The sequence below is a fragment of the Protopterus annectens genome, chromosome 2.part1, assembly GCF_019279795.1.
Source record: "Protopterus annectens isolate FY-2018-M chromosome 2.part1, PAN1.0, whole genome shotgun sequence".
In the NCBI taxonomy this organism is placed as follows: Eukaryota; Metazoa; Chordata; order Ceratodontiformes; family Protopteridae; genus Protopterus; species Protopterus annectens.
In genome coordinates this window covers 1,532,050,776-1,532,077,276 of record NC_056729.1, presented here as the reverse complement: position 1 = coordinate 1,532,077,276, position 26,501 = coordinate 1,532,050,776, and the positions used below count along the sequence as shown (strand labels likewise).

General features: G+C 41.0%; 1 protein-coding gene across 4 annotated transcripts in view; it reads left to right on the top strand.

Moving 5' to 3' along the window:
• LOC122794523 (probable glutamate receptor) overlaps positions 1–26,501 on the top strand; it is a 1,137,906-nt gene that overhangs the window by 685,480 nt on the left and 425,925 nt on the right. For all 4 annotated transcript variants that reach the window (XM_044062989.1, XM_044062987.1, XM_044062988.1 and 1 more), the window contains exon 5: positions 402–581. In XM_044062989.1, coding sequence (XP_043918924.1) covers positions 402–581 — 180 coding nt within the window. The remainder of the gene's footprint in view (positions 1–401; positions 582–26,501) is intronic.

Sequence of the window (26,501 nt, the reverse complement as noted above, 5' to 3'; positions counted from 1 at the left end):
CATTGCAGCATCCTCCCTTGCAAATCTGTAAAACAATTCAAACCCCATAACCTTAACACAAAAAGTAACTCATTAACAAATTGGTCATTAACAAATCACATCTTTAGTTCTTTAAGCGAACTGAGGACTTATTTTTCAGTAAATATATCCCTATGGAAGACCTGTTGCCCTACTAAGTCTAATGTTAGCACAAAGGACTAAAGCTCTGATTTGTTAATGTGCAAAGTCATCACCATTTTTTCAACACGCAGCAACAACAGCAACAGGTATGGCAAAATGGAATGTATTTTAAGTTATTTATTTGGTCTTGTGTTAGTCATTTTACAAGAACTTTTCAGAGAATATCATTATATTTCCTTTACTACTATATATAATTCTAATTATTTTTTTTTTCCTTGCAGCAAGAGCCATTTACCATGCTAGAAGGCTCAAAATTCGAAGGATATTGCATGGATCTGTTGGCAGAACTATCTAAAAAGCTTGGATTTACTTATAATGTGAGTTTGGTGAAAGATGGGCGCTATGGTCAATTAGATCAGGAGAACAACTGGAATGGAATGATTGGTGAGGTCATTAGAAAGGTATGTTTACAGAATGATGTTTCTGGAACTCATGATTTATTTTTCATGACCATGTGCTCTTTTGTCCACAGATAGTAAACTTTCTATATAAGAATTATGGAAAGAATTGCCATGGAAATTATCAATAAGGACATAGGAGACCTCCCAACACTGGATCCATCTCAGTGTGGCATTGTCAAAGAAAGGTCATGTGTAGTGATCCTGGTGGACTTCTTTGAAAAGGTCACCAAGGCAAAGAATGAGGGGAACGTGGTGCCTACTGCCTACCTAGATCTGCCTAAAGGATTCGATACAATACCCACTCAGGTATCGTCAACAAACTTATAGAACTCGACATAAACCCCTTTATAACATGCTGGATAGCTAGCTGGGCACAGTGATCAGATCCAAGAGGTTAGACCCAGTATGGCCACTTCCACAATGAGCCTGGTCACCAGTGGCATCCTTCAGGGCCCTGTGCTGGGCCTACTCTTTGGCATCTAACCTTCTTGGAGGTCAAAGCCAATGTCAAAGTCTTGCTGACCAAGTTTGCAGATGATTGCAAACTGAGAGCAGTCAATGAATCCCCCCAAGATGAGAAGGGTCTATATTAGATAAACGAAAGTTTATCTTACCGAACACTAACATGAGCGAAAATCCCGGAACCCGAAACCAGAATTGTGAGATTGCAGTACAGTGAAGATGGGAATATTTGCCCTTTCCTCACTGTAGTGCCATCTCAGAGTTGGAATATATATTTAGCAGGGGGGTGGGGGGCGCAGCCCCCCACAATTGCAGTTTCGAGTTCCGGGATTTTCGATAATGTCAGCGTTCAGTAAGATAAACTTTCATTTATCTAATATAGACCCGATGACAACACCTTTCAGGAAGGTCTAACACAGGCAGACACTTGGTTCTAAAGCATGACTTAAAACTCAGTGCCAAGAAATGCATTATACTATCTTATGGGAAGTCACCCCTCCTGGGTAATGAAGTCATCAATAAAACACTCCAAAAAGTTGATTCACTAGTCAAGGATTTGGGAACTCATGCAGATAGTAACCTAGCCTTTGACCAAAATCTGTCCACTGTAGTAAGAAAATACTATGTTGCTCATCATGTAAATAAGGACATGGTGTCTAGGTCCAGAGAGGTCATTGTACCACTGTACTCAGCCCTCATCAGGCTCATGATGGATTAAAATCCCCACTTCTGTGAGTTCCCGACCAGATACATGCAGCAACTGGAATGTCCACAAAGGTTCCCAATAAAAAGAATGCAGGGAATAAACACAATGTCCCATACTGATCACCTCAAAGCCCTGCTCTTTATTCAGTATCATACAGACTTCTGAGAGATGATCTTTGCCTGGTGTACAAGGCATCCCCGGACACTGTTTGGCCGAATCGTTTACACGTCCAGAAAACAAACAGCATCAGAACTACTAGATCAAAAGACCTAAATGTTGCTTGCAACATGAACTGGACATGTTGGGAAGACAGACATGTTTCTGAAAAATTCCCATTCTCTGGAACAGGCTCCCCATTCTGTTTAAGCACAACTCCGACCAGTGGATGGGTAATCAGAAATTCACCACTGGCCTGGTGCTTACGTCTCTGATGGACAGAGGCAGTCAGTCAGTAAATCACTCCCTGTATAAATCAAACTTGTATGTTACATTATGGCTACACATATGAGGACCCTAATGGTCATTAGCCTAGTATACACATATGAACCAAAAAACAAATCGCCCATACAATGGCTAGCAATGGGTTACTAACTGCAGTTTGCTGTTACAAAGTTTTTTACTTAGCAACTATTTAGAACTTATTGGCCAAGAACACAATATATAGAAATGTTCTAACAGCATTCAGAAATTGATATGGTACTTTATAACAGAATAGAAATAGTCTGTTTCACTGATCTGGTCACCTCAGCTGAACATAATTAATAGGTACGATTTCAATAGTGTTTAATGTATGAAATTATAACAAATTACTCAGTGCTGTCAAGCATTTATACAGCTCAGTGCAACAATGTATACAGCCCTCTCTTTGTCAGCTATGCCAGCAAAACACAGAAGACACACTAGCAGATGAGACCAACAAGTCTCTTACTAAACATTTTATCAAACTATGTGAAGAAGGGAAGATTCATAAAGAAAGACACATATAAGATTTATCTTCATAAGAATTAAAATAAGACAAAAGATGAAAAAAAAAAATCAACCCGTCATTATGACCTTAAGCACAGGTAAAATCACTAGCAAATCCAATAAAATTCTTTGATTGGATTATTCAGCTATTTAATCTGAAAATTCATGCAAATGTTACCTGTTTATGTTTCAGTAAGACATATGTCAAGATACTCCATAAAAAGTCAGAGAACAACTTTAACATTAGAGCTGGTCATAGATTTATAGCACAAGAGGTGATAATATCTTGTGTATTAACTAACATGGGTAATCCCTGCAGCACCCCTACAGTATCATCCTCCCTGGTAAGGTCCGACCATAAAGCAGTCACTTTCAAAGTCAGCATCTCCTCTGAACCCCCCCCCCCCCTCCTCTAGCTAGGCTCAAACAAAAAAAACTTCTCCAAAGCTGATTACGACCTATTTGAGGGATGGTATAAACAGCTTCACAGCCCCTCCCCCTCTATAGGAACTGGCACCAATGTCCAAATCTACACCAAAGTACTATACGAGCATTTATATAGATGCATGGAATCAGGAATACTAGACAGAACAAAATCATCCTGTGCAAGAAAGAGTAAACCTGTGTGCTGGACATCTGCAATAAATAAACTACACAACAAAAGGAAAAAAATTGCTGTCCAGGACCAAGAAGGAGCAGGTGCCCAATTGGAAGCAATCTCAGTCTTCCAACTGGAAGTAATCTTAGCCCAGACAAGCAAATAAGAGCACTAGTGAAATCCATTAAAGCCATCTTTGAGTCCAAATTGGCCACATCTACTAGAGACATTCATAAGGCCTTCTTCACATATATCTGCAATCTCAAAGGAAGCACCCAGATCTGTTCAGAACTGGTGGTCAAGGATACCACATACACAAAATGCTGTAGATATAGCCAACCTACTGGCTGACAGATTCAGTGAAAACAGCACCTCTCTGTCCCCCCATTAGTAAACAAGGACATCCCCAGTACCTGCCCCCTCTCCCCTTATCTCTAAGGAACATGTCATCACTGCCCTCACAAAGGCAAAAATACACCCTTAAAGGGACCTGATAACATCCCAGGCTGCATCCTACATGAACTCAGGCATGAGCTTGAAGCATCATTAGGCACCCTATTCAACCAAAGCCTGAGTACTGGCTTTGTCCCAGCCGAGTGGAGGACAGCCACTGTCATCCCTTTACACAAAGGTGGAGCATCCACTGATCCAGGAAATTATATTCCCATTAGCCTAACTAGCCTGATCTGCAAAGCTGTGGAATGGATCATCATAGACCTCATTAACATGGACAATGGCAACCTCCAAACACTCATCCCCACACAGTTTGGCTTTGTCAAAGGGAGGTCATGTCTGTTAAATCTGGTCAACTTCTTTGAGACAGTTCACAAAGCCATGAACAAGGGGAAGACAGTACACACTGCCTACCTTGACCTGGCCAAAGCCTTCGACACTATTCCCCACTTGGGCATAATAGATAAACTCTCTCAATTAGGTATCAATCCATATGCTACGAGATGGGTAGCAAACTAGCACACTGATAGAACCCACCTAATCAAAATAGGGGAAGCCACATCAAGCAGCAGAAACATGAGTGACGTACCCTAGGGATCAGTTTTGGAGCCTTTGTTATTCAGGATATACTTCTCTGAGATGCAGGCCAAAACCAATGGGCTATGGCTAACCAAGTTTGCAGATGACTGCAAGCTGGACATAATCCTCAACTCCCCAAGTGATGTGGACATCCTCCAAGAGGGCCTCACCCAAATAAATGACTGGTGGCAGAAACATGGCCTCAAGCTGAATGCCAAAAAATGCATTATCATCCCCTTTGGGGACAGTGATGTCCTCACATATTATTACATTAATAACAATGTCCTAAGCACTCATGTTGTTTCTATTGTATGGGAAGCTTTCTACATGGCCCATCTCATAAGTAAGGGTATCTCATCCAGGGACAAGGAGGTCATAACATCCCTGTATTCTTCTCTTATAAGGCCAATTTTTGAGTACAATGCCCCTTTGGCATGTACCTTGCAAAGCACATGCAGCAGCTGGAGAGAACACAAAGGTTCCTCACCAAGAGAATCCAGGCCCACAAACATCTACCCTGGACAGATAGGCTAAAAGCTCTGCCCCTCTAATCAGTTTCATACAGACTCCTCAGAGGTGACCTCTGTCTGGCATACAAAGCAATCTCAGACCTGCCTTGATGGGACTGCTGCATATCCACAAGTCAAGCTCCACTCGAGTAACCTGTACACACGACCTCAACCTAGTCGACGTCAATAGGACTTGTTGGCAGGACAGATTTGTGTCCCAGAGACTCCCCATCTGTGGAATAGAATCCCTCTCCATGTCAAGCAGAGTACCTCATTATGCCTTTTTAAGAACAACCTGGATAACTGGATGGGAAGCAGAAAATATACCCCTGGGATTTCACCTGTACCCTTGCTGGATAGGGGCTTTGGATGCTGACTTGTCTAAACATGGGCTAAACTCTTGGCTCGGCTTATAAGGGCGTCAGTTCCAATAGCCTAGTAACTTCCTATGATCCTATGATCCTATGATACAAACATTAGCTAAGGAAATGTTTTCAGAGTGTCATATTCAGGGGTTTGATTGCCAAGCTTATAGTCCACTGAACTAAAAACATGGTTGCTGAACCTGATATATAGCTTGCTCACTCACTCTCTCTGTCTCTCTCTATATAGAGAGAGAGAAAGAAAGAGAGAGATAGAGATGTGTATGGATAGCAATGACCAAAAAAAAGCTTATTTCATAATATTGTGAGGTATTGCATAATAAATAAATTTTTTTATGATTGCATAACTCACCTGTCAACCTCTGACCATCAAAAATCATAGCACTAGCCTTTAAAAATCATAGCAGAAAGTCAGAAAGTGGAGCACTTTCTACTTTTTCGCAATAGAAGGTCTTTTTATACTAGACTCTATATGGTTAGTGATAGGGAATCTTTGTATGACATTGTGAGGAACCCCAGTGAACCTAGGAAGAGCACAGGTAAATCTGATGGCCTAATTATTAGTATTAGTTTAAGGGTATTCACACACAACAAAGTATTAGTTTAAGAGTTTGCACACTTATGCAACCAGCGTATCGTACGTTTTTTATTTTATATATTTTTCCCTTAACAGATTTATTTGTTTTTCAATTGAATTGTACAGGTTATAGGTCACATTAAAGGTGGGAAAAGTTTTGAAATTATTTATTTGTGGTCTCATTTTTCATATCACAACAACCTGGCACTTTTAACAGGTGTGTGTACACTTTTTATATCCACTGTGTATGTATATATATATATATATATATATATATATATATATATATATATATATATATATATGATTAAACACTGGATAACATAACTACATCAAGAAAAAAAAAGCTGAAGATAAACCAGAATGAATACAACTCCAACCACTAACAAACTAGAAATGATTTGGTTATTGTGGTAAGGTATGGGCTTCTGCAGACAGTGAGGGATGTCATGAGAATTAGTGATAGACTCATGGCGATCAGATTCCAATGGAAGGGTATGGCACAATTCATAATCTCAACCTATGCCCCACAGCAAGGTTGTGGCAGTGAATTAAAGAGTGCATTCAGATAGCAATTGCAGGACCTACTAGATAAAAGTAGGACAGCATGAATTGGTGTTAATAATGGGTGACCTGAATACACATATCGAGACAGACAGAACAGGATAAGAGAACTGCCTGGGTCCAAGTGGGAGTGGCAAGAGGAATAAAGAAGGAGAGGCTATTCTAGAATTCTGTCTGGCAGATGGATTGATGGTAGCCAACACATGATTCAGCATTGAGTTAGAATCAGTGATTGCAAATTATACAACGACCCCCCCCATTAATATTCCAAAACGTGCACACTGATTGGTCAGCATGCACATTGTAAATCAGAGTTATAATAATGGAAAAAGGTCCGGTCGCCCGGACTTTTTCCATTAGTATAACTCTGTTTTTTACAGCAACGGAGAATGCAAGATCTCCGTTGCTTTGTACACACTGTCTCGCTATGTTAAACGAGTTTAACATAGCGAGACAGCTTTAAAAAAGTAATGGAGATCTTCCTATCTCCGTTGCTTTTTTTAAAGATGTCTTGCTATGTTAAATGGGTTTAACATAGCCAGACACTTTGTAAAAAGCAACGGAGATCTTGCTTTCTCCGTTGCTTTCTTCAAAACTGTCTCGCTATGTTAAATGGATTTAACATAGCGAGACAGCTTTAAAAAAGCAACGGAGATTCACCATTGCTTTTTTTAAAGCTGTCTCGCTATGTTAAACTCCTTTAACATAGAGAGACAGTTTGTAAAAAGCAAGAGAGATCTTGCTTTCTCCGTTGCTTTTGCCCACAGCTCTGATGTACTGCATAAGCATACGCATGCGCAGTACATCAGAACTGCCGCAGAATACCAGACAGCTGCGGAAGGGCAGCAAGGATGCATTATACAATGCCATTATTTAAGAAAAGTAATTATTTTTTTTCTTAAATAATGTCATTGTATAATAGCAATAACCCACTTTTGGGTGTGGGTAATGCTGGATTTACCCACGGTTGTCTTTGTTTGGCCACTCAGACTTCGCCCTCATGACCAAACCACACCAACCGTGGGAAAATCCAGCATTACCCACACCCAGGTGTGGGTTATTGCTATAGTAATCCCCAGAGAAGCAGTCAGCCCACAGTGTAAACCACTGGTTGCCACAATCAGCTACAAGCAGTGGTCAGAGAAGGTTCCAAGATCAAGAGAAACTGGGCAGAAGACCTGGAGGTTGACTGAGGAGAAAGCACAAGAGGTCAAGGCATTACTCAGGTGTCTAGCACCTAAAGAAGAAGATCAAATAGGTGGAATTGAAGAATGGCAGTGTCGCAAAACAGCATGTGTAAGGACTATAGAACAGATATCCACCTGAATCACATATGGAAGCAAGGTACATAAGGAATGCTGGTGGTGGAATGCAGAAGTTCAGAAGTCATCAAAAGAAAGGAATGTATGAAAAAGTGGAAGATGGAAAAGATGGATTACACTAAGAAAGAATACTGGTTGCATGGGTGCCAAAACCATAGAGTGATGGTGGGGGACCCCCCCCCCCACTTTCAACAGCTGCCCAATGTGTCCTGAAAGTGCTGCTGGAGTAGTGATTACATGGAATCATTTGCATTGGCATTTCTGAGGAAACTGCAAGCTTGGACAGCTGTAAAAATGACAATTTCAGTAATAAATCATCTTTTTATGGCTGCCTGAGCTCGCAGTTACCATGGATATGCCTATGGGAATGTTTCTAAGACAAACATCATCTTTCATCAAGAGTTTAGGATAAAGCCAAAAATGACAGTAGAATGAAGGCTCTAAACTAGGACAGTTTCAACTATTACTTATTTATTTAAAATTCTAAATGCATCAACATGCATTTTCTGAACAATACAAATAGGAAACTTTAATGTCTGGCATTAGTGACTGACTGTAATCCTCTGCATACCTCTCAGCATTTTCTTAAGAATTCTGAATAAAGCCAAAAATGATAGTGGGATAAAGGGCCAAAATCAGGAACACATTTTTAATATTGCTCTTATAAAATTAGAAAGCAGCTAGATGGGCTTTGCACTAGCATTCATTTTTTGAAAGATATGAAGTCTCAGACTCAAATGTTTCATAATTTAATGAGGTCACTAAATAATGAAACATTTGCGTCTGAGACTTTATATCCTTCAGTGGTTTAGTTCTTTAGTGGTTTGCCAGATTTTATGAAGAATAGACCTAAAACATATGGCAATAATCTGAACATTCTGTCAAATTTTGGACTTGATGGGTATGATCCTGAGTGATTTACCAGAAAATCAAATATTTTACCAGGGGCAAGGCAATAACAGGAGTCAAAATCAGACATGGTCTTACAAAATCCTGGACAGTTTATTTGTTTATTGATTGATTTGCTGTTTGTTTACCAGGTAAGTAGCTGTTCTATTGACCCTTTTCAGACACAACCCAGGATCAATAGCAGTAAAGGCAGCACTTTACAAAAGTAAATAAGACATTCAATTCATGTACATACTTTGTACAGTTAAGATATGTATTCTGCAAGTACAGTTTAGATTCCATAAGTTGGTGCACACTTGAGTGTTTTTGCCTTTCAACCACTGAGCACCAGGATAAAATTTCATTCATATCTAATAGCCATTTCTAGGCAGAATTTTTCACAGAGGTACATTTCACTGGAGACAGACTGACTTATTATGTACTAATCATTTTGCTGTATTCAATTATTTGTTCATTCATTCTCTTACACCCACTTTATGCTGTTCAGGGTCATTATGAGTGTAGGCAGAGATGTCCTGAAAAGCTATGAGAGTAACCCATAAAAACAGTTTAGATTCATAGATATTCCACGGCCAAATAACCTTTTGACTATTCATGCCTTGCCATTACCCTCCCTTAGGCAGCACCTCCCTTTTTCCAGGAGAGCCATACCAGTAAAACCCAGAGTAAATTTGTGGATACCCAGCCAGTCACAAGTTTATGTTTAAAATAAGATAGTGAATCGTACTGCTTTACATGTTGGAGCAGTTTATTCCACAAGATTGGGAGGTGCTGACTCATAAGAATGCCTCTCCACTGGGCTGTATTTATCTGTTGAAGATTTAGGGCCCTGGTTCAGATATTGGTGAAAATACTGGACTTGTGGAGAAGCAGGAGGTCCAGAACAGCTAGGTCTCTAATGGTACAGTAAGAAAGACAGAACTCCCCTCAACAGGGAGAGTTTCCCACCTCTCTTTGTTGCTCAGGGACTTTAGGCCTGTGATTGTATTCCTTACAAGCCTTTAGGATCTTTTTAACTGTTTGTTTAATGAGATATGTGACAGGGGTGTTGCACTTTATAAATGGCCTGATCAATGCTGACTACAAGGGAGTGATTACCTCTTTAGACTGTGATATTCCCTTGGCAATTAGGCTAGCTAAATAAATGGATTTCTTGACAACTGGTGTCACATGATCATCAAAAGAGAGGAACCTATCAGACCAAGTTTCTAGGCCCTGAAAAATGTTCAGTTTGTAGTTGTATGTGGGCTATACAGCATGATAGGGGAGGGGTTCTGTACCAACAGTGGCACTACACTTTTAGCATTTAGTTTGAGCTCACTCTTAGTACGTCAAGCGTTTATTTAGAAGAATTCATTCAGGGGAGTTAGGGCAATGTAGGATGACTTAATAACAACTTCAAGTTTGCAGTCATCTGCAGACTCTAAGTGCCAGAGGTCTTGGCTCTACACTTGGAGAGCTGAGAAGTAAATACCAAAAACAAGAGATCCCAGCATTGAGCTGTGAGATTACTGGTCACTTTCATACTTACTGATGAGGCATCTGCAACTTGCTCTTGTGGGCTCTGTATTTCAACACGTTTGTTATCCATCTTACCACATGTGGGTCGATTTTAAAAGCAATTATCATTTGTATGATGTCAGCATGGGGAATGGTGCTGAAGATGTTCGCCAGGTCAAGATACACCATCATGACCACTATCTACAGCCTCCATAACTCTTCTGAAGAAATTTATCAGGTTAACTAGACAGGATCTGCTCTTCACAAAGCCAGACTGTTGGGGGTCAAGTCAAACAAGTTTCTTGATATCATAGTTTATGAGGTTAGTCATGATACACCCCATTGTTTTGCAGATGAGGCTTTTTAATTCTGATAGGACTTTAACTACCCAGATCAGTTGTAAGGCCACCCTTATCAAGGGGCATCACTACGGCAGTTTACTACTTGCCACAGACAAAGTCAGCAGCCAAACGTAAGTTAAACACGTTGAGGAATGTCTGCAAAAGCATATTTAGCTTCACTAAATATTCACTAAATATACTTCAATTTTGAAATTATTGAATATGTTGCCTTACTGCATGATTTGTTCAGGGGACTAGGCTGTCACATGATATAAAACTGATCACATGATTTTAAAAGTTTTTGGCTGTCACATGATTTTAAGCTGATCACATGTTTTTAAAAAAAAGTTATCACATGAACTTTTAAATTGTATTTAAACAGTGTGTGTGTTTGGTTCACTTCATCTGATGAAGTTTTGTTATAAAATAAAACAAAAGTGCTAATACTATGTTTTAAGTTAGTGAGCTGGATTTGTCGGAATCTCTGTGGCCTTTTTTATCAGTTCGTCTCCTGGTTTGGTTTGGTTCCAATACGCTATGATTGCAGGAGGGTTAATGAATTCCCAGCTACTACTTTTGGAACTGGATGTTTTTTCTTTGTAATGTTCTGTAGGGGATCTTACCCTACTAATTCAACAGCTGACTGAGTGAGTTGAAGGTATTTCAATTTCCCTTCCCCTCCAGTCAGGAAGGGTGTGTGACAGAGCCAACGATTCCCATGGTGTTTTTCTTTTAACTCCACAACTTTTGCAGCCTACGGATACTGTACCAGAAAGGGATCCTGCAGATAGTGATACTACAAGAATCAAAAGTACTGGCAGCATCCCAGTATTAGATGATTGGCTTTGTGGTGATTTCCATTTTCATCTAGGGCAACCCACTACTGCTACTTCCACTTGTAACATTTTGGAATAACTGGATGAATTTAATTACAAACTTAATAAATACAAGAAATTACAAATGGAGAATGCATTCTTGGCCGAATGTATAAAGGAACATTGAGTACCGAAATGCCTGCATTCCTGGCATTACCCCACAGGACTTATAAAAGCTTCACATCTGCACTTGGAATTACTGAAGTTATTTGATTGGCATGGATGTGAATGCATGCAGGTAGTTATAAATTTCAATAATAAATTAATAGAGGAACTAGCGGGGGACATTAATGCTTTGAATGACTTAATTACTAGTCATTTGAAATTTGAACAGCATAAATATGATCACGTTAAGATCGTTAAAAGTACTGATGAGGAATTACAAAAAATAAAAAATAGAAAAGCAAAAAACCTTGAAAGAGACAGGCTAGACTATCTCAATTGTACAGCATATCCTGAACCCCAAGTTTCTCAAGCATGGGGACGTAGATTTGGGACACACCAAAACACCACTGTTGATGTTCCTCTACTTGCACCTACAGAGGGTACTTCATTTATGAACAATCAACACAGTGATGCAACTAATACTGAGAATCCCCCTTTGGACCCCCCTTTACCCCACCGTTCAGAGAGAATACAGGCAAGGCAGCACAACAACTACTGGAATCAGCGTTTCCAGACAAAGCCACATCAGAAGGGTCAGACATGGTGGCAGAACCAGAAATTCAAAAACAACAATTAGAGGTAACATCTGACAACCTCCCCTTGTGTTCAAATGATTCACCATGCATATCAATCACCAACAGTATAGGGGTTTCACAATATACAATTACACTACTCATTATATAAGTTTGGAATGTGTGGATTTGTTTGAACAAGGACTAACTTTTGTTCCCACTGAACATGCTAATGTGGAAAAACTTTTAATGGACTTCAAACAATACATAAGAAAGCTGAACCAAAATATTTTGTTTGACACCCCCACCATTGTTTTTAACTCCCTTAGGACATGTAGCACTTACAACCCTCCAGTTCATCCTACAGTCCAGTGTTTTGAGAAAATTTGCAAACTGGGCTTTCAGTTATTATTGAAAAGAAACAGAACTCAAATACCAATGACAATTTACTACCTGGGGAGAGAAAGCTGTTAAAAGAATTAAGTGACAAAAATTTGAGGTTTATGAAACCAGACAAAGGTGGAGGTTTGGTGATAATGGAGACACATGACTACAAACAAAAAATGCTTGATATGCTTTCGGGAACTGCCTCTAGTAAAGTGTCACTAAAAGAACTAAATACAGGATACAAAAGGGTGAGGGACACACTTCTTCTTCTTTCGGCTCTTCCCGGTTAGGGGTCGCCACAGCGGATCACCTGTCCGCTCATGATTGACAGTGAAGTTTTTATGGTGTCGAGTTGCCAGCCCAGCACCCAACCTTCCACAGAAGGGTGAGGGACACACTTAATGAATGATTTATTCATAGACAAACAAATTGATCTGAATGAATACAATTACTTGAATGATTACAACTACTTGAATTATGACACCTATCATACCTTCAATCTTTGGCATCCCAAAAGTCCACAGAAATTGAAAAGCCACTGATGAGACCAATTGTGGATGCCAGAGGTTCAATAACACACCCATTAAAACATCTGGTTACCCAAGAAAAACAAATTTGTAAATAAATTGTTATAAAGACATGGGTCTGGAGCATTTCTCCCTGGGCCTCTGCTGAAAATTGCCTTTGTTTCAAGTCGGACTTTCCCGGTTAAATAAATAAAGACTCTTGGGAATTTTGGGGGAAAATAAATCAACCTGAGTTTAATGAAAATTACTTATTCATTACTGTTGATGTCAAGGACTTATATACTGTCACCCCCCCCATGAGCAAGGTATAAAATGTTTTTTAGAATATTTAACACTGAAGGGTGTAAGTCAGGATAATGTAAATACCTATGGAACTTTAACTGAAATTGTGTTGAAAAATAATTATATATTATTTGAACATGAGTACTATAACCAAGTTACAGGTGTAGCAATGGGCTGCACATATGGCAGGCTCTGTGTGAACATAGTAATGACAACATGGGAAAACAAATTTGTATTTAATTCAGAATTTATCAAATTTTGTATGTTGCATATGCATATTTTGAATGACATTTTTATTGTATGGAATGATGACTTTGAAAAATGTAATACATTTTTCGACTACATTAATACAACAAACTTTTTAAAGTTTACCTTTGAGGCCAGCACATCTAAGATTGCATAACTAGACATACTTCTATCTAAAGACAACGAGAGAGAAGAATTATCCACCCAGATTTATCAAAAACCCACCTTTTCAAACACTTATTTGCATTTTTCAAGCTCATATCCTCCCACCAAAAACATGCTGTAGTCAACATTGAGTTTGTAAGGGCAGCACGGATGGTTCATAGGTAGGTACTAGGCTATCTGCCCGAGGGCATTTATAAGCCTAGCCAGAGTGTGTTGGCTTTTGCCGCCCCATTGATTAATTAACTGATCCTCTGACAAGCAGACCAATGAAGTGATCCCAGGGGTGTATTTTCTGTTACCCATCCACTTGTCAAGGTTTCTCTTGAAGAGTGTTAGTGAGGGGCTCTGCCTGATGTAATTTGGAATTTTGTTCCAAAGCATGGGGAGTATCTGTGACAGGAATCTATCCCTCCAGCATGGTCTATTTATTGTTGTTGCGAGGTTTAGCTCACTAGAGCGCGTGGCTTGCCATGACTGGGAATTCTTTAGGTCCATCAATTCTGAGTTGGACATGGCTTTCTAAGTCAGGCAGAGATCACCTCTGAATAAGTGATATGCCACTGAGTACAGCTGGAGTTTTTTCAGTCGGGCTGCATAGGACATATGTTTGAGGCCAGTAATCCTCTTGGTGAGGTACTTTTGTGGTCTTTCCTGCTGTTGGAAGTGCCTTGTGAGATACATCCCAAATGGGGCATTGTACTCTATGATGGGTCTAATGAGTGATGAGTAGAGGGGCACTATAACCTCTTTATTTCTAGATGCGAACCCTTTAGTAATTAGATGGGCCACATAGAAGGATTTCCTAACTACTTTGGCAATATGATTGTCAAAGGTGAGATTACTATCTACCTGGGTCCCCAGATCTCTTATTACCTTTTCTGTATTAAGGGGGCTGCCACCTATGTGGTAATTTGTGGGTGTTTTGTTTTTCCCAAATGGGATGACTATGCATTTTTTGGCATTTAGCTTGAGGCCATGACTTTGACACCAGGTGTCCGTCTCAGTAAGGCCCTTTTGGAGGATGTCCGTGTCAGCCGGAGAGTCAATTACTGCTCCCAGTTTGCAGTCATCGACGAACTTGGTTAGACAAAGTCCTCCTGTGTTTGCCTGTACTTCTGAGAAGCATATGCCGAACAGTAGGGGTCCCAGGAATGAGCCTTGTGGGACACCACTTGTGACTGGTTTAAAGTCAGACCTGGAGCCCTCTATTCTTACCGTGTGAGTTCTGTCTGTAAGCCAGTTGGCAACCCATCTTGTGATGTAGGGGTTTATGTTAAGGCTGCTGAGTTTTTCTGTAATACCTGAGTGGGAAATAGTGTTGAAAGCCTTGGGAGGTCAAGGTAGGCTGTGTAAACCACCTTTCCCTTGTCTATGGCCTTGGTGACTGTCTCGAAGAAGTCAACCAGGTTTAGTAGGCATGATCTGCCCTTAACAAAGCCGAACTGGGTCAGGTCAAGTGTTTGGAGGTTCCCAATGTCTTTGTTAATGAGTTCCATGATGATGCGCTCCATAGCCTTGCAGACCAGGCTAGTCAGACTTATGGGGCGATAGTTACCAGGTTCAGTTGTGGCCCCTCCTTTGTGGAGAGGAATAACCATTGCTGTACGCCATTCTATGGGCACATAGCCTGTAGAGAGGCTGAGGTTGAACAGCGTGTTTAGGTGGGGGGGTTAGTTTGTTCTGTAGTTCGTGCAAGACGCAGCCTGGGACACCATCTGGTCCCATTGATGCTGTGTTTTTGGCTTTTGAAAGGGCTGTTTTCACCTGTGCGTCTGTGATTTTTGGGACACTACACTTTTCTGGTATTGTTGTGGGCTCTTTTGGAGGTGAGAGGTGGGTGAAGTTTGCACTGAATCTATCTGCCAGGATGTTGGCAATATCAGTAGGTTCAGTATATTTTGTGCTATTTTGCACTAGTTCAGTGCATATCTGCGAGTTGCCACTTAGATTCTTAACATAGCTAAAGAAGGCTTTGTGGTTATCTTTTGAATCCTTGGCTATTTTTCTTTCTTAGTTTCTTACTGATACTGATCAGGGATGTCTTTCCTTCTTGGGATTTGCTTTTTTTCTGAACTACTTTCCTCCTTCTATTGTATAGTCTGTTTATTCTAGAGGTCCACCAAACTGGCTTCCTTCTCTTAGAGGAGTGACTCTTGGTTTTGCTATGGATGGCATGATCCATGCATCCTTGTAGGTGCTCAGAGTACATTTGTAAAGGTTTCTGCATCTTGGGCAGTGTTATCCTTTAGCGTGGGGGCTGTGAAACTTACCACCTCTGTCTTAAGTAAGGTGAAATTTGCTTTAGAAAAGTTTTTTACTGTGGTTTCCTTAGTTGGGGGTGGTGGTGGGGTGTGGACATCCAGAGTGATTAGTTTATGGTCTGATCTAACCAGTGATGGGTTGACCTCCGGTGTGGAACACCTGTCGCCCATGTTGGTGATGACCAGGTCCAATATGTTTTCACCTCTGGTAGTGGAGTTTACCAGCTGATCCAGGTCATTTGAGTTGATGAATTCCAGGAAACACTGGGCCTGGGAATTTGTACTCTAGTAGTTTTCCCAGTGAATGGTAGGGTAATTGAAATTGCCCAATATCAGGGTGTTCGGTAGGACTTTCATGTTTTCCAGTGTTTCCAGAAAGGCATAGTGGTGGTCCTGGGTCATGAAGGGTGATCTGTAGCAGGCCACAATTTGCATTGCAGATTTGCCCGATGTTAGTTGTACATGTTAGTTGTACTTCGCTAGGGACGGCTTGCACCTGTCACCCCTGGGCTTTCGGATATTGGCAAAGGCTCTTGCTACCCCCATAGTGCCTTTTTTAGGCAAGGCTCAAAAGACAAACCCACCTCCATAGATATCACAAGGGATAAGAAACTAAGAGTAATGCTACTCAATGCCAGAAGTCTAAACCTCAAGATGCATGCACTCAAAACTCTCCTTAGCATGGAGAACATCGATATCTGTGCAGTAACAGAAACTTGGTTCAAGGCTCCCGAGAGCACCCCAGCACTACCAGGTTATACCTCATACCATGCTTTTCGGCCCCAAAACTTGGACCGAACCACAAAAGGAGGGGAGTATCAATATTCATCAAAGATGCCCACACCTCCAGGTTGGTGGCACAGCACGAAGCATCAGAGACTATCCATGTGCAACTAACAGTGGGTAAAACTGCCTTCCAGTTTATAGCCTGCTACAGACCACCCTCCCAAACCCAGGAACCCCACTCGGCCTTCCTGAGAACACTGGAAAATATGAAGGTCTCTCCAAACACCATTATATTGGGCAACTTCAACTACCCAAACATAGACTGGGAGCATTACTCTAGCTCCAACACCCTAGCTCAAAGGTTCCTAGAATTTATAAACTCAAATGCTATGGAACAACTTGTTACCACTCCCACAAGAGGGGAAAACATACTGGACCTGATCATCACCAACATGGGGACTCTATGCTCCAGACCAAAGTGTATCCCTCACTGGTAAGATCAGACCATAAACTAATCTCACTGTATATTTACATCCCGACCCCACCCCCTGCCCAGAAAACCACAGTGAAAAACTTCTAAAGCAAATTTCACACTCCTCAAAACTGAGGTGGAATCCTTCAAAGCCCCCAGGCCTGTGGAAAATGCGGCCCAGACTGCAGAATCCTTTATAAACGCATTCTATGAACACCTTCAGGAATGCATGGATCATGCAATCCCAAATAAAACCAAGACCCAATCCTCCAAAGGCAGACGTCCTGTCTGGTGGACCCCAGCCATAAACAAACTATACAATAGAAGGAGGAAGCTACTACATGATAGAGCAAAATCCCAAAAAGGGAAGGCATCTCTGATCACTATTAGCAAAAAACTACAGGCACTCATAAAATCATCTAAGGCCAGCTTTGAGAGAAAAATTGCACAGGACACTAAGGATAATCACAAGGCTTTCTTTAGTTATGTTAGGAACCTGGGTTGGAATTCCCAGATATGCTCAGAATTACTCCAAAATGACAAAAAATACACCGAACCCACAGACATTGCCAACATCCTAGCTGACAGGTTCAGTGCAAACTTCTCCCCCCCCCTCCCCACCAAAAGGGTGAATATCTATCCCAGCAGAGTGCTGCCCCCCTGACATCTCAAATGCTCAGGTAAGAGCTGCCCTCTCCAAAGCAAAAAACACAGCATCAATGGGACCAGACAGTGTCCCGGGCTGCGTCCTACATGAACTCCAAGAAGAGCTAAACCCAAACAAATCTACTGTTCAATCTCAGCCTTACTACAGGATATGTACCCAAAGAGTGGCGTACAGCAACAGTGGTCCCTCTCCACAAAGGTGGTGCCTCAACGGATCCTGGAAACTATTGCCCCATAAGCCTGACTAGCTTGGTCTGCAAAGCTATGGAAAGGATCATCATGGACCTCATAAATAAAGATATTGGGGACCTACAGACACTGGATCCTACCAAGCTCTGCTTTGTTAAGGGCAGATCCTGCCTATTAAACCTGGTTGATTTCTTTGAAACAGTCACCAAAGTCATTGACGAGGGGAAGGTGGTCCACACAGCCTACCTGGACCTCGCAAAAGCCTTCGATACAATACCCCACTCGGGCATTATAGATGAGCTCACCAGCTTAAATATAAACCCCTATGTCACTAGATGGGTTGCAAACTGGCTCAAGGACAGAACCCACATGGTTAGAATTGCTTGAGCCATGTCAGACTCCAAACCAGTTACAAGTGGCGTCCCACAAGGCTCAGCCCTGGGACCTCTCTTGTTCGGTATATATTTCTCGGAGGTACAGGTAAACATGGAAGGACTGTGGCTGACCAAGCTCGCAGATGACTGCAAACTGGGCGCCATAATCGACTCTCCAGCCGACACAAGCATCCTCCAAAAGGGTCTCATAGAAACAGACAACTGGTGCCAGAGCCATGGCCTCAAGCTAAATGCCAGAAAGTGTATAGTCATCCCCTTTGGCAAAAACAAAGTGCCCACAAATTACCACATAGATGGTAATCCATTAAGTACAGAAGAAGTAATTAGGGACCTGGGGACCCAAGTTGATAGCAATCTCTCATTTGACAACCACGTGGTCAAAGTGGTTAGAAAAACATTTTATATAGCCCTCCTAATCATGAAGGGATTCACATCTAGATCAGGAGAGGTCATCATGCCTCTTTACTCATCCCTCATCAGGCCCATAATTGAGTACAATGCCCCTTTTGGGATGTACCTTACCAGACACCTGCAGCAACTGGAAAGACTTGGGAGGGTGGCCTAATGGTTAAGGTGTTTGCCTTACAAACACAAGGTACAGGGTTTGAATCTCACAGGGGATAATTGGCTAGGCTTAAAATGGCTCGCAAGGACAGTTAGCCTAGTACTAACCTACGAACCTACGAAAAGTACCTCACCAAGAGGATCAAAGGGCTCAAACAGATGCCATATGCTGCCTGGTTAAAGAAACTCCAGCTCTACTCAGTGGCATACCGGCTGCTCAGAGGCGATCTGTGCCTGACGTATAAAGCCATGTCCAACCCGGAATTAATGGACATGCTGCACCTCAGAAAATCCAAATCCCATCGAGCTACGCGCTTGAGAGACTTGAACCTCAGCACTGAAATAAATAGGACATGCTGGAGGGACAGATTCATAATCCAGTGGCTCCCTTCACTCTGGAATAAAATCCCAGTCCAGGTTAGGCAGAGTCCCTCATTGACTCTCTTCAAGAGGAATCTTGATGAGTGGATGGGAGATCGTAGGGTTACCCCGGGTATCACTTCTGTGTCACTGTTAGACAGAGGCACAGTATACTAACCTCGAAAAAGGGCATAGCAAAATTAACTTAAAATGGGTGGTGAAAGTCAAACACACTCTGGCTAGGCTTATAAATGCCCTAGGGCAGATAGCCTAGTATGAACCTATGAACCTATGGATGATCTCAGAGGTATCATGCTGCGCCACTAACCTGGATGTGTAGGTATCCTTGATGAATATGGATACACCCCTCCTTTTGTGTTTCGGTCCGTGTTCTGTGGCTGAAACGTGTGGTATGAGTTGTAGCCCAGTAGTGCTGGGGTGCTCTCTGGAGCCTTGAACTAGGTTTCAGTTACTGCACAGATGTCGACGTTCTCCATAATGAGGCGTGCTTTGAGTGTGTACATTTTGAGATTTAAACTCCTGGCGTTGAGTACCATAACCCTCAGTTTTTTGTTAATTGTGCTTTTGGGTTTGACTTTTGAACCTTGCCTAAAAAAGGCACTATGGGGGCAGCAAGAGCCTTGGCCAGTATTCAAAAGCCTAAGGGTGACAGGTGCAAGCTGTCTCTTGCGAAGCAACGCGGCTTGTCGGGCATGTCGTCCCAGGCTGGCAGACACTGGATCCCCTTTGAATGACAGCAGAAGCTTAGCCAATTGTTGAAATTGATCATTTTTTCTTTATACTGAGGTATTATTCTTGGTGAGGGCAGGATGCTACTCAAGGTCAGGGTCATACCAGCCTGGGCTGCATGATCAGAGAGCTCTTCCATGTCTCTTTTCATGTAGTCCAATGAGGTACGTCTCAGGTCATTCACACCAACATGAACAATGACAGAGTCATATTTGTATTTGTTCTGGAGTGACCTGAGTGCTTGTGTTATGTGGCAGATTCTGGCTCCCGACAGGCAGCTAACAGTAACCTTCTGCTTGTCCAGCCTAGTGAGTGGGACATCAGCGTGCCTGACTATAGAGTCACCTATTACTAGTGTGTTAGGTATGTTATTTCGCCTTTAGGGCTGTGATTGTGCGGCACACTGATTTTGTGTTTTATGTGTTGTCTGGTTTGTGACGGGAAGTGCAGGTTGTTTGGGTGTCTGCTTTGGAGGTCTCTGATGTTTTAGCAGGTTTTTATTTAGACCCTCCAAGTATGATTTTGTGTATTTATGTGTATTTTTTGCCAGTGCTGTTTTAGTAGCTCTGTGTGCAGCTGGAGGTGTGGTGCAATTGTTAACCTTCTCCTCTTGACTGTCTGTTCCAGTCTTGGGTGGAGACAGCTTAGCTTCCAGTTTAGCTGTATAATTGCATCTCTCGCATATGTTAGTGTTTTGTGGTAGGAGGAGAGGGTTGCCTGTGTACATGAGACAGTTGTAACATTGCCTCAGGATACCCAGATTCACCAGCTGGACTGGAGAGTGCACCTGAAGTTGCCCTTTGGTCATGCCTGAATAGTAGGGTGAGCTGCTTAGTCGCTTGGTTGGTGAGGGGTGAATAAAGAGCCTTGCTCTGCTGGGCAGTCAGGGTATATTAGTGCTTTCTATTAGGTCTGAGCAAGTGCTGTGCTGTAAGATGCTTTTTGAATGCTTAGGTTGAGAGTTAGACTAGTTTCATGGAAAAACTGAAGAGGAGACTTAGTGGAGCCGGGAATAATTTAACTGTAGCTAACCGGCACTGCCTGGTGCGCAAAACCGTGCAAACACGGTTTTTATAGTAGGGAAATGAAAGAGATACAAATTAGCCCAAAATGGCCAATAACTACTAACTTCTGGGCTGCAACCACTCCTCCAGGGACAGATAGGTTGCTCAAAGCTCCCCTCTCTCACAGGTGAACAGAGAAACTTCCTTCTATCCAAGTAAGGTATGGGTAACTCAGAAACTAGTATCACAGCCCTGAATTCAGCACTAGCCTGAAAACTGGACTATACTAGCTTAGAAAGGCGGGAATCAAGGATTTTTTTGTTTTTTGAAAAGATAAGGCAAAAACAGTAAAAAATACACTTAAAACAGCTTTAAACGACTACAAAAGATCAGAAAAGGCTATTGCACTTTAGTGTGTAGCCTGCAACAGTTAAACAAATTATTTAAACAAAAACAACTTTTTAAAAGTGCAGGCAGTCAAATAAGTACAATATGTGAAAAAAACAAGCTTTTAAATTACAATAAACACTGGAAAATCTGTGTTTAGGTGGAAAAACAGTTAAGTACAGCAAGAAAGTACAGAAAACTGATACTTAATCACTCCAAAGTCTCTCTTCTAAGCTAGAATGCTTGTATCAGTTTAAGGCTTTTTAATGCTACCCAGTAGGTTAGTTACAGGAAAGATGGGAAGCAAGCGCAGATGTGGACTTTTAAACCAGAAAGTTGAAAGAGACAGACAAACTGTCCAAATGGTCAATAAACTACAATTTCTGGGCCAAGAACCTCTCCTTTTGTGGTATACAGGCTACCTAGTGCTTACAACTCCCACTGATAAGCTAGAAGGCTTTCTTCCAACACAGAAAGGCTTGCGGGGCTCAGAAGCTTACCAACAGTCCTGGATACAGCAACTCTGAATCTGGACTAGGCTAGTTACAGGAAAGGTGGGAAAGAAGTGGTGTCAGGCTTTGATAATTTTTTTGATGAATGTGAGACAATAAAGAGTATGTTTCTGGCTAGAGGTTACCCCCTTGGTATGGTAAATCAACCAATGTATGAAGTGGTTGAATGTGGTTATTGAAGGTGGACAGTGGTCTCACCTTCAATAACCACATCGCCACAACAGTCAGGAAATCCTTCTATGTGGCACACCTCATCACTAAGGGCTTTTCATCCAGAAAAAAGGAGGTCATTGTCCCACTGTACTCATCCCTCATTAGACCCATTTTAAAATACAATGCCCCATTTGGTATGTACCTCTCAAGACATCTGCAACAACTGGAAAGGCTGCAGAAATACCTCACTAAAAGAATCACAGGCCTAAAGCAGATGCCCTATGCTGACCATCTTAAAAAACTCCAGCTATACTCTGTCACATATCGTCTACTTAGAAGCGATCTCTGCTTAACATACAAGGCCATGTCAAACCCAGAGCTATTGGACATGCTACACTTAAAGAAATCCCAATCCCTCAGAGCCACATGCTCCAGGGATCTAAACTTTGTCATCACAATAAACAAAACATGCTGGAGGGATAGGTTCCTGACCCAGAGACTCCCCAGACTCTGGAATAGACTGTCCATACATGTCAAGCAGAGTGCCTCTTTGGCTCTCTTCAAAAGGAACCTTGATGATTGGATGGGAGAAAGGAAATTCACCCGGGGATCACGTCAGTCGCCCTGCTAGACAGGGGTCCAGGGAGGTAAATAGTGTGTGAAGAAATAGCCAGGGAATTGTTATGGCTAGGCTTGTATAATCCCTAGGGCCGATAGCCTAGTACCAACCTATGAACCTATAAGTGATAAATAAAAGTGAAAGGGCCTTTTTTAATCCAATTTTAGGTCATAGTGAAACACCAAGACCTGAAATTTATGCATCAGCAAGTGATTTAATGCCTGACAATATTACTCCTTCTAATGAAATTAACGTCCCTGCACCCATACATCATCTAGTACAAAACACAAACCTTACTGGATCCATTATCACAATTTATAATGGTGGCAGTGTGACTATAGGAGCATTATCCAAATGAACTGAGCTATTCCAAGGGAAGACAGACACATTATTGAGAAAGTGGAGGATATACCGCACATAATATACAGAAGGGGTTGTCATTTTAAAAACATTGTGGAACATTTTAACAGAACATCCACACAAAAGATTAACACAATTTATCATATGTCTAAATGTGGATGCTGTTCCATCTGTCCCTACATTTTGATGGGTGAACAGTTTTTATATAAAAGGAGCATTTAACTGTCTGACACACTATATAGTAGTATATAGTATAGTATACACTGCACTCTGTCAACATTGCCCTGTTTTCTACATAGGCAAAACTGAGCGTAACTTCAAAGAAAGAATTGCTGAACATCTATACAACATTAAGAAAAGGAAAACAATTCCCTAGCCAAATACTTAATGGAATAGCTAGACGACGTTTTTAAATTTGCAATTATGGAAAAGGTAACCCCTAGTGAACGTGGCAGACCTTGGCGACTTAAGTTGGAAGAATGTCAGTTATACTGGCAGCTCACACTTAATGCGAGTTCTTGGCCAGGGATTAATTACTAGATTTCTATTAGCTATCTTTTAAAACTAAGAGCTTTAGAAAGATGATATTGCTACCTTTTTCATCAGGCAGATTTTCCTAGTTTACCATTTACTATTTAATGATTGCTATTACATAAAACTATTTATTATTGTTTGGCAAAAGAAAGTTTTCCAGGTTGATGTAGTCAGATAGTCAGCCTTTGATTTTTGTTTACTTCAATTCTGAACTTATTGAATATCATGCCTTAATGCGTGATTTTTCTTTACTTCAATTTTGAACTTATTGAATATCATGCCTCAATGCGTGATTTTTGTTTACTTCAATTTTGAACTTATTGAATATCATGCCTTAATGCATGATTTTTCAGGGGCTTTAAATCTGATCACATAATTTTAAAAGTTTTGGGCTGTCACATGATTTTAAAAGTTTTTGGTTGTCGCATGATTTTAAGCTGATCACATGATTTGAAATGTTTTTGGCTGTCACATGATTTTAAAAAAGTTGTCACATGACCTTTTTAATTGTATTTAAACAGCGTGTGTGCTTGGTTCACTTCATCTGAAGAAGTTTTGTTATAAAGTAAAACAAAAACACTAATATTTCATTTTAAGTTGTTGAGCTGGATTTGTCAGAATCTCTGTGACTTTGCGTGTGTTTTTTTATAAGTTTGTTAGGTTAACTAGACAGCATCTACCCTTCACAAAGCCAGACTGTTGGGATTCAAGTCAAACAAGATTCTTGATATCATTGTTTATGAGGTTAGTCATGATGAACCCCGTGGTTTTGCAGACGAGGCTTTTTAATGCTGATTAAACTTTTAACTACCCAGATCAGTTGTAAGGAAACCCTTATCAAGGGGCATCACTACAGCAGTTTACTACTTGTCAGAGCGAAAGCCAGCAGCCAAACGTAAGTTAAACAAATTGATGAAGGTCTGCAAAAGCATATTTAGCACTATTATGCAAACAGGTATATGATACATAGTAGTAAATAAAGACACAATAAAAAGTATTGTTGTATACCAGAAATCTGACCAAACCAAGCATCTTGCTTAGTTATTTTCTTATCCAGATGTTACAGTATTATGAAATGTTTTATGAAGAGCAACAGACCTTGTTGATAAGCTGTGTGATGTACTTAAATAGGGCAGTCCCTGGCAGTACTGGATATTTTGACTGTGGCTTTTGGTACAATGAGACCCTTGAAAAATGACTCCATGGGCCCCATTCTATCCACTGCTCCCCCGAAGTGTGCCCCCTACTTTCACTTCACCCTGCTCATGATTACACCATTTAGATAACTTTATTTCTAGTTTTCTCATACTTTGCTGTACACTTCAGATTTTCCTGCATTGTTTCAATATATCCTAATTGTCCACGATTACACCATAATAAATGAGAAGGGAATAATAAAATTAAGCCAGAGAACTCAGCCCCCTCCCCAAGCCATTGGGTTATAAATGCTTTCAGATGAATTTTACAGCTTTTTTCAAATCTTTTGAGCCAAAGATGGCCTGAACAAAAAATGTGGCTAAAGAAAGACATTCATTCTTAGTCTTTATTTCCTTTTCCTGCATCCTTTCACCTCTCCCTAAATGGCCAAGACTGGAGGCTGTTATCTGGGTCTTGGAAGCCATAAGATTATGAATACTGTGAAGTACGGTTTATAGTTCTTTTATTCCCCAGTCTTTTATCGCAATTACGGCCTGGGCAAAAATCATGACTAACTAAAAAAAGTCAGTCTTATTTTTTTCTTTCAAGGAAGAAATAAGTTGTGCTCAAAGACTTAATGATCAAAGCTGACAAAAAAGTAGTTCCCAATAAACTGAGAAGATAAATGCTTGCAAAGATATGTGAATCATATCTTAGAATAGTGTCTATCTCTCCATCAAAAGAAAAAAAAAAGAATGATAGCCAGCTTTTGTGCATCCTTCTGACATTACATCAGGATAAAATGAATGAATAAATGGCCTCATTCATATGTTTCAAATTGCTGCCGTCACACATAAGCTTGCCTCTTCACCTCCATCCCTAAAAGACAGCTACCATCTGTGTATCCATCTGACCAACATAATATAGTAATGTATTTTAACTTGTTGATTACAGATGTATATTCACAATATGCTACCTTACCCCTACCTTGTAACATCAGCCACCTATATACACTTCTGATATGTGATTGTGAGAAAAGGTAAAAAAATATATCACAGTCATGTATTCCAGTCAGTTGCTCCTAGACAGTACACTGCCCCTACATAACCCTTTACACCTCCCCATGATTGTGTGAAAAGTTGAAGAAATGATTACCACACTGCCACAGCCCCACAAATGCCAGAGTGACCTTCTGTGCATTCTTCTGAGGTTTAATTGTCAGGAAAATTCAAGAAACAATGACCAAACAAGTGACATTCTGTGCACACCTTTGAGGTTTGATTGTGAGGAGAATTTAAAAAGTAATAATCTCACTTTCACAGCCCCAATCCCCCCCATAAACACACACACACACACACACACACACACACACACACACACACACACACACACACACACACACACACAAGCAACCTTCTGTGCACACTTCTGAGCAGGGCCAGTTGTAGCACAGGTGAGTCCACCCCCACCCCCACAAACACACAAGCACACACACACAAGCTATAGCAACCTTCTGTGCACGCTTGTGAGCAGGGCCAGTTGTAGCACAGGTGAGTCCATAGCAGAACCCTAGATAAGCTTGTGTCAGACACCACTTCTCCAGCCTGAGTTGTGGATGCAGCCAGGGACTAGATGCCCTGTGATGCATTTTGTGTCTTTATTTTTGAAAGATAATGATTTGCAGTGCATGACTCACTGTGATTATACTCTGAATTTGAGGGGAAAACATTCTTGTAAAGCACCATTCTGACACTGGAACAGTTCTTTACAAGCTTTTATTAAGTACCTCTTACAATTGTAAAG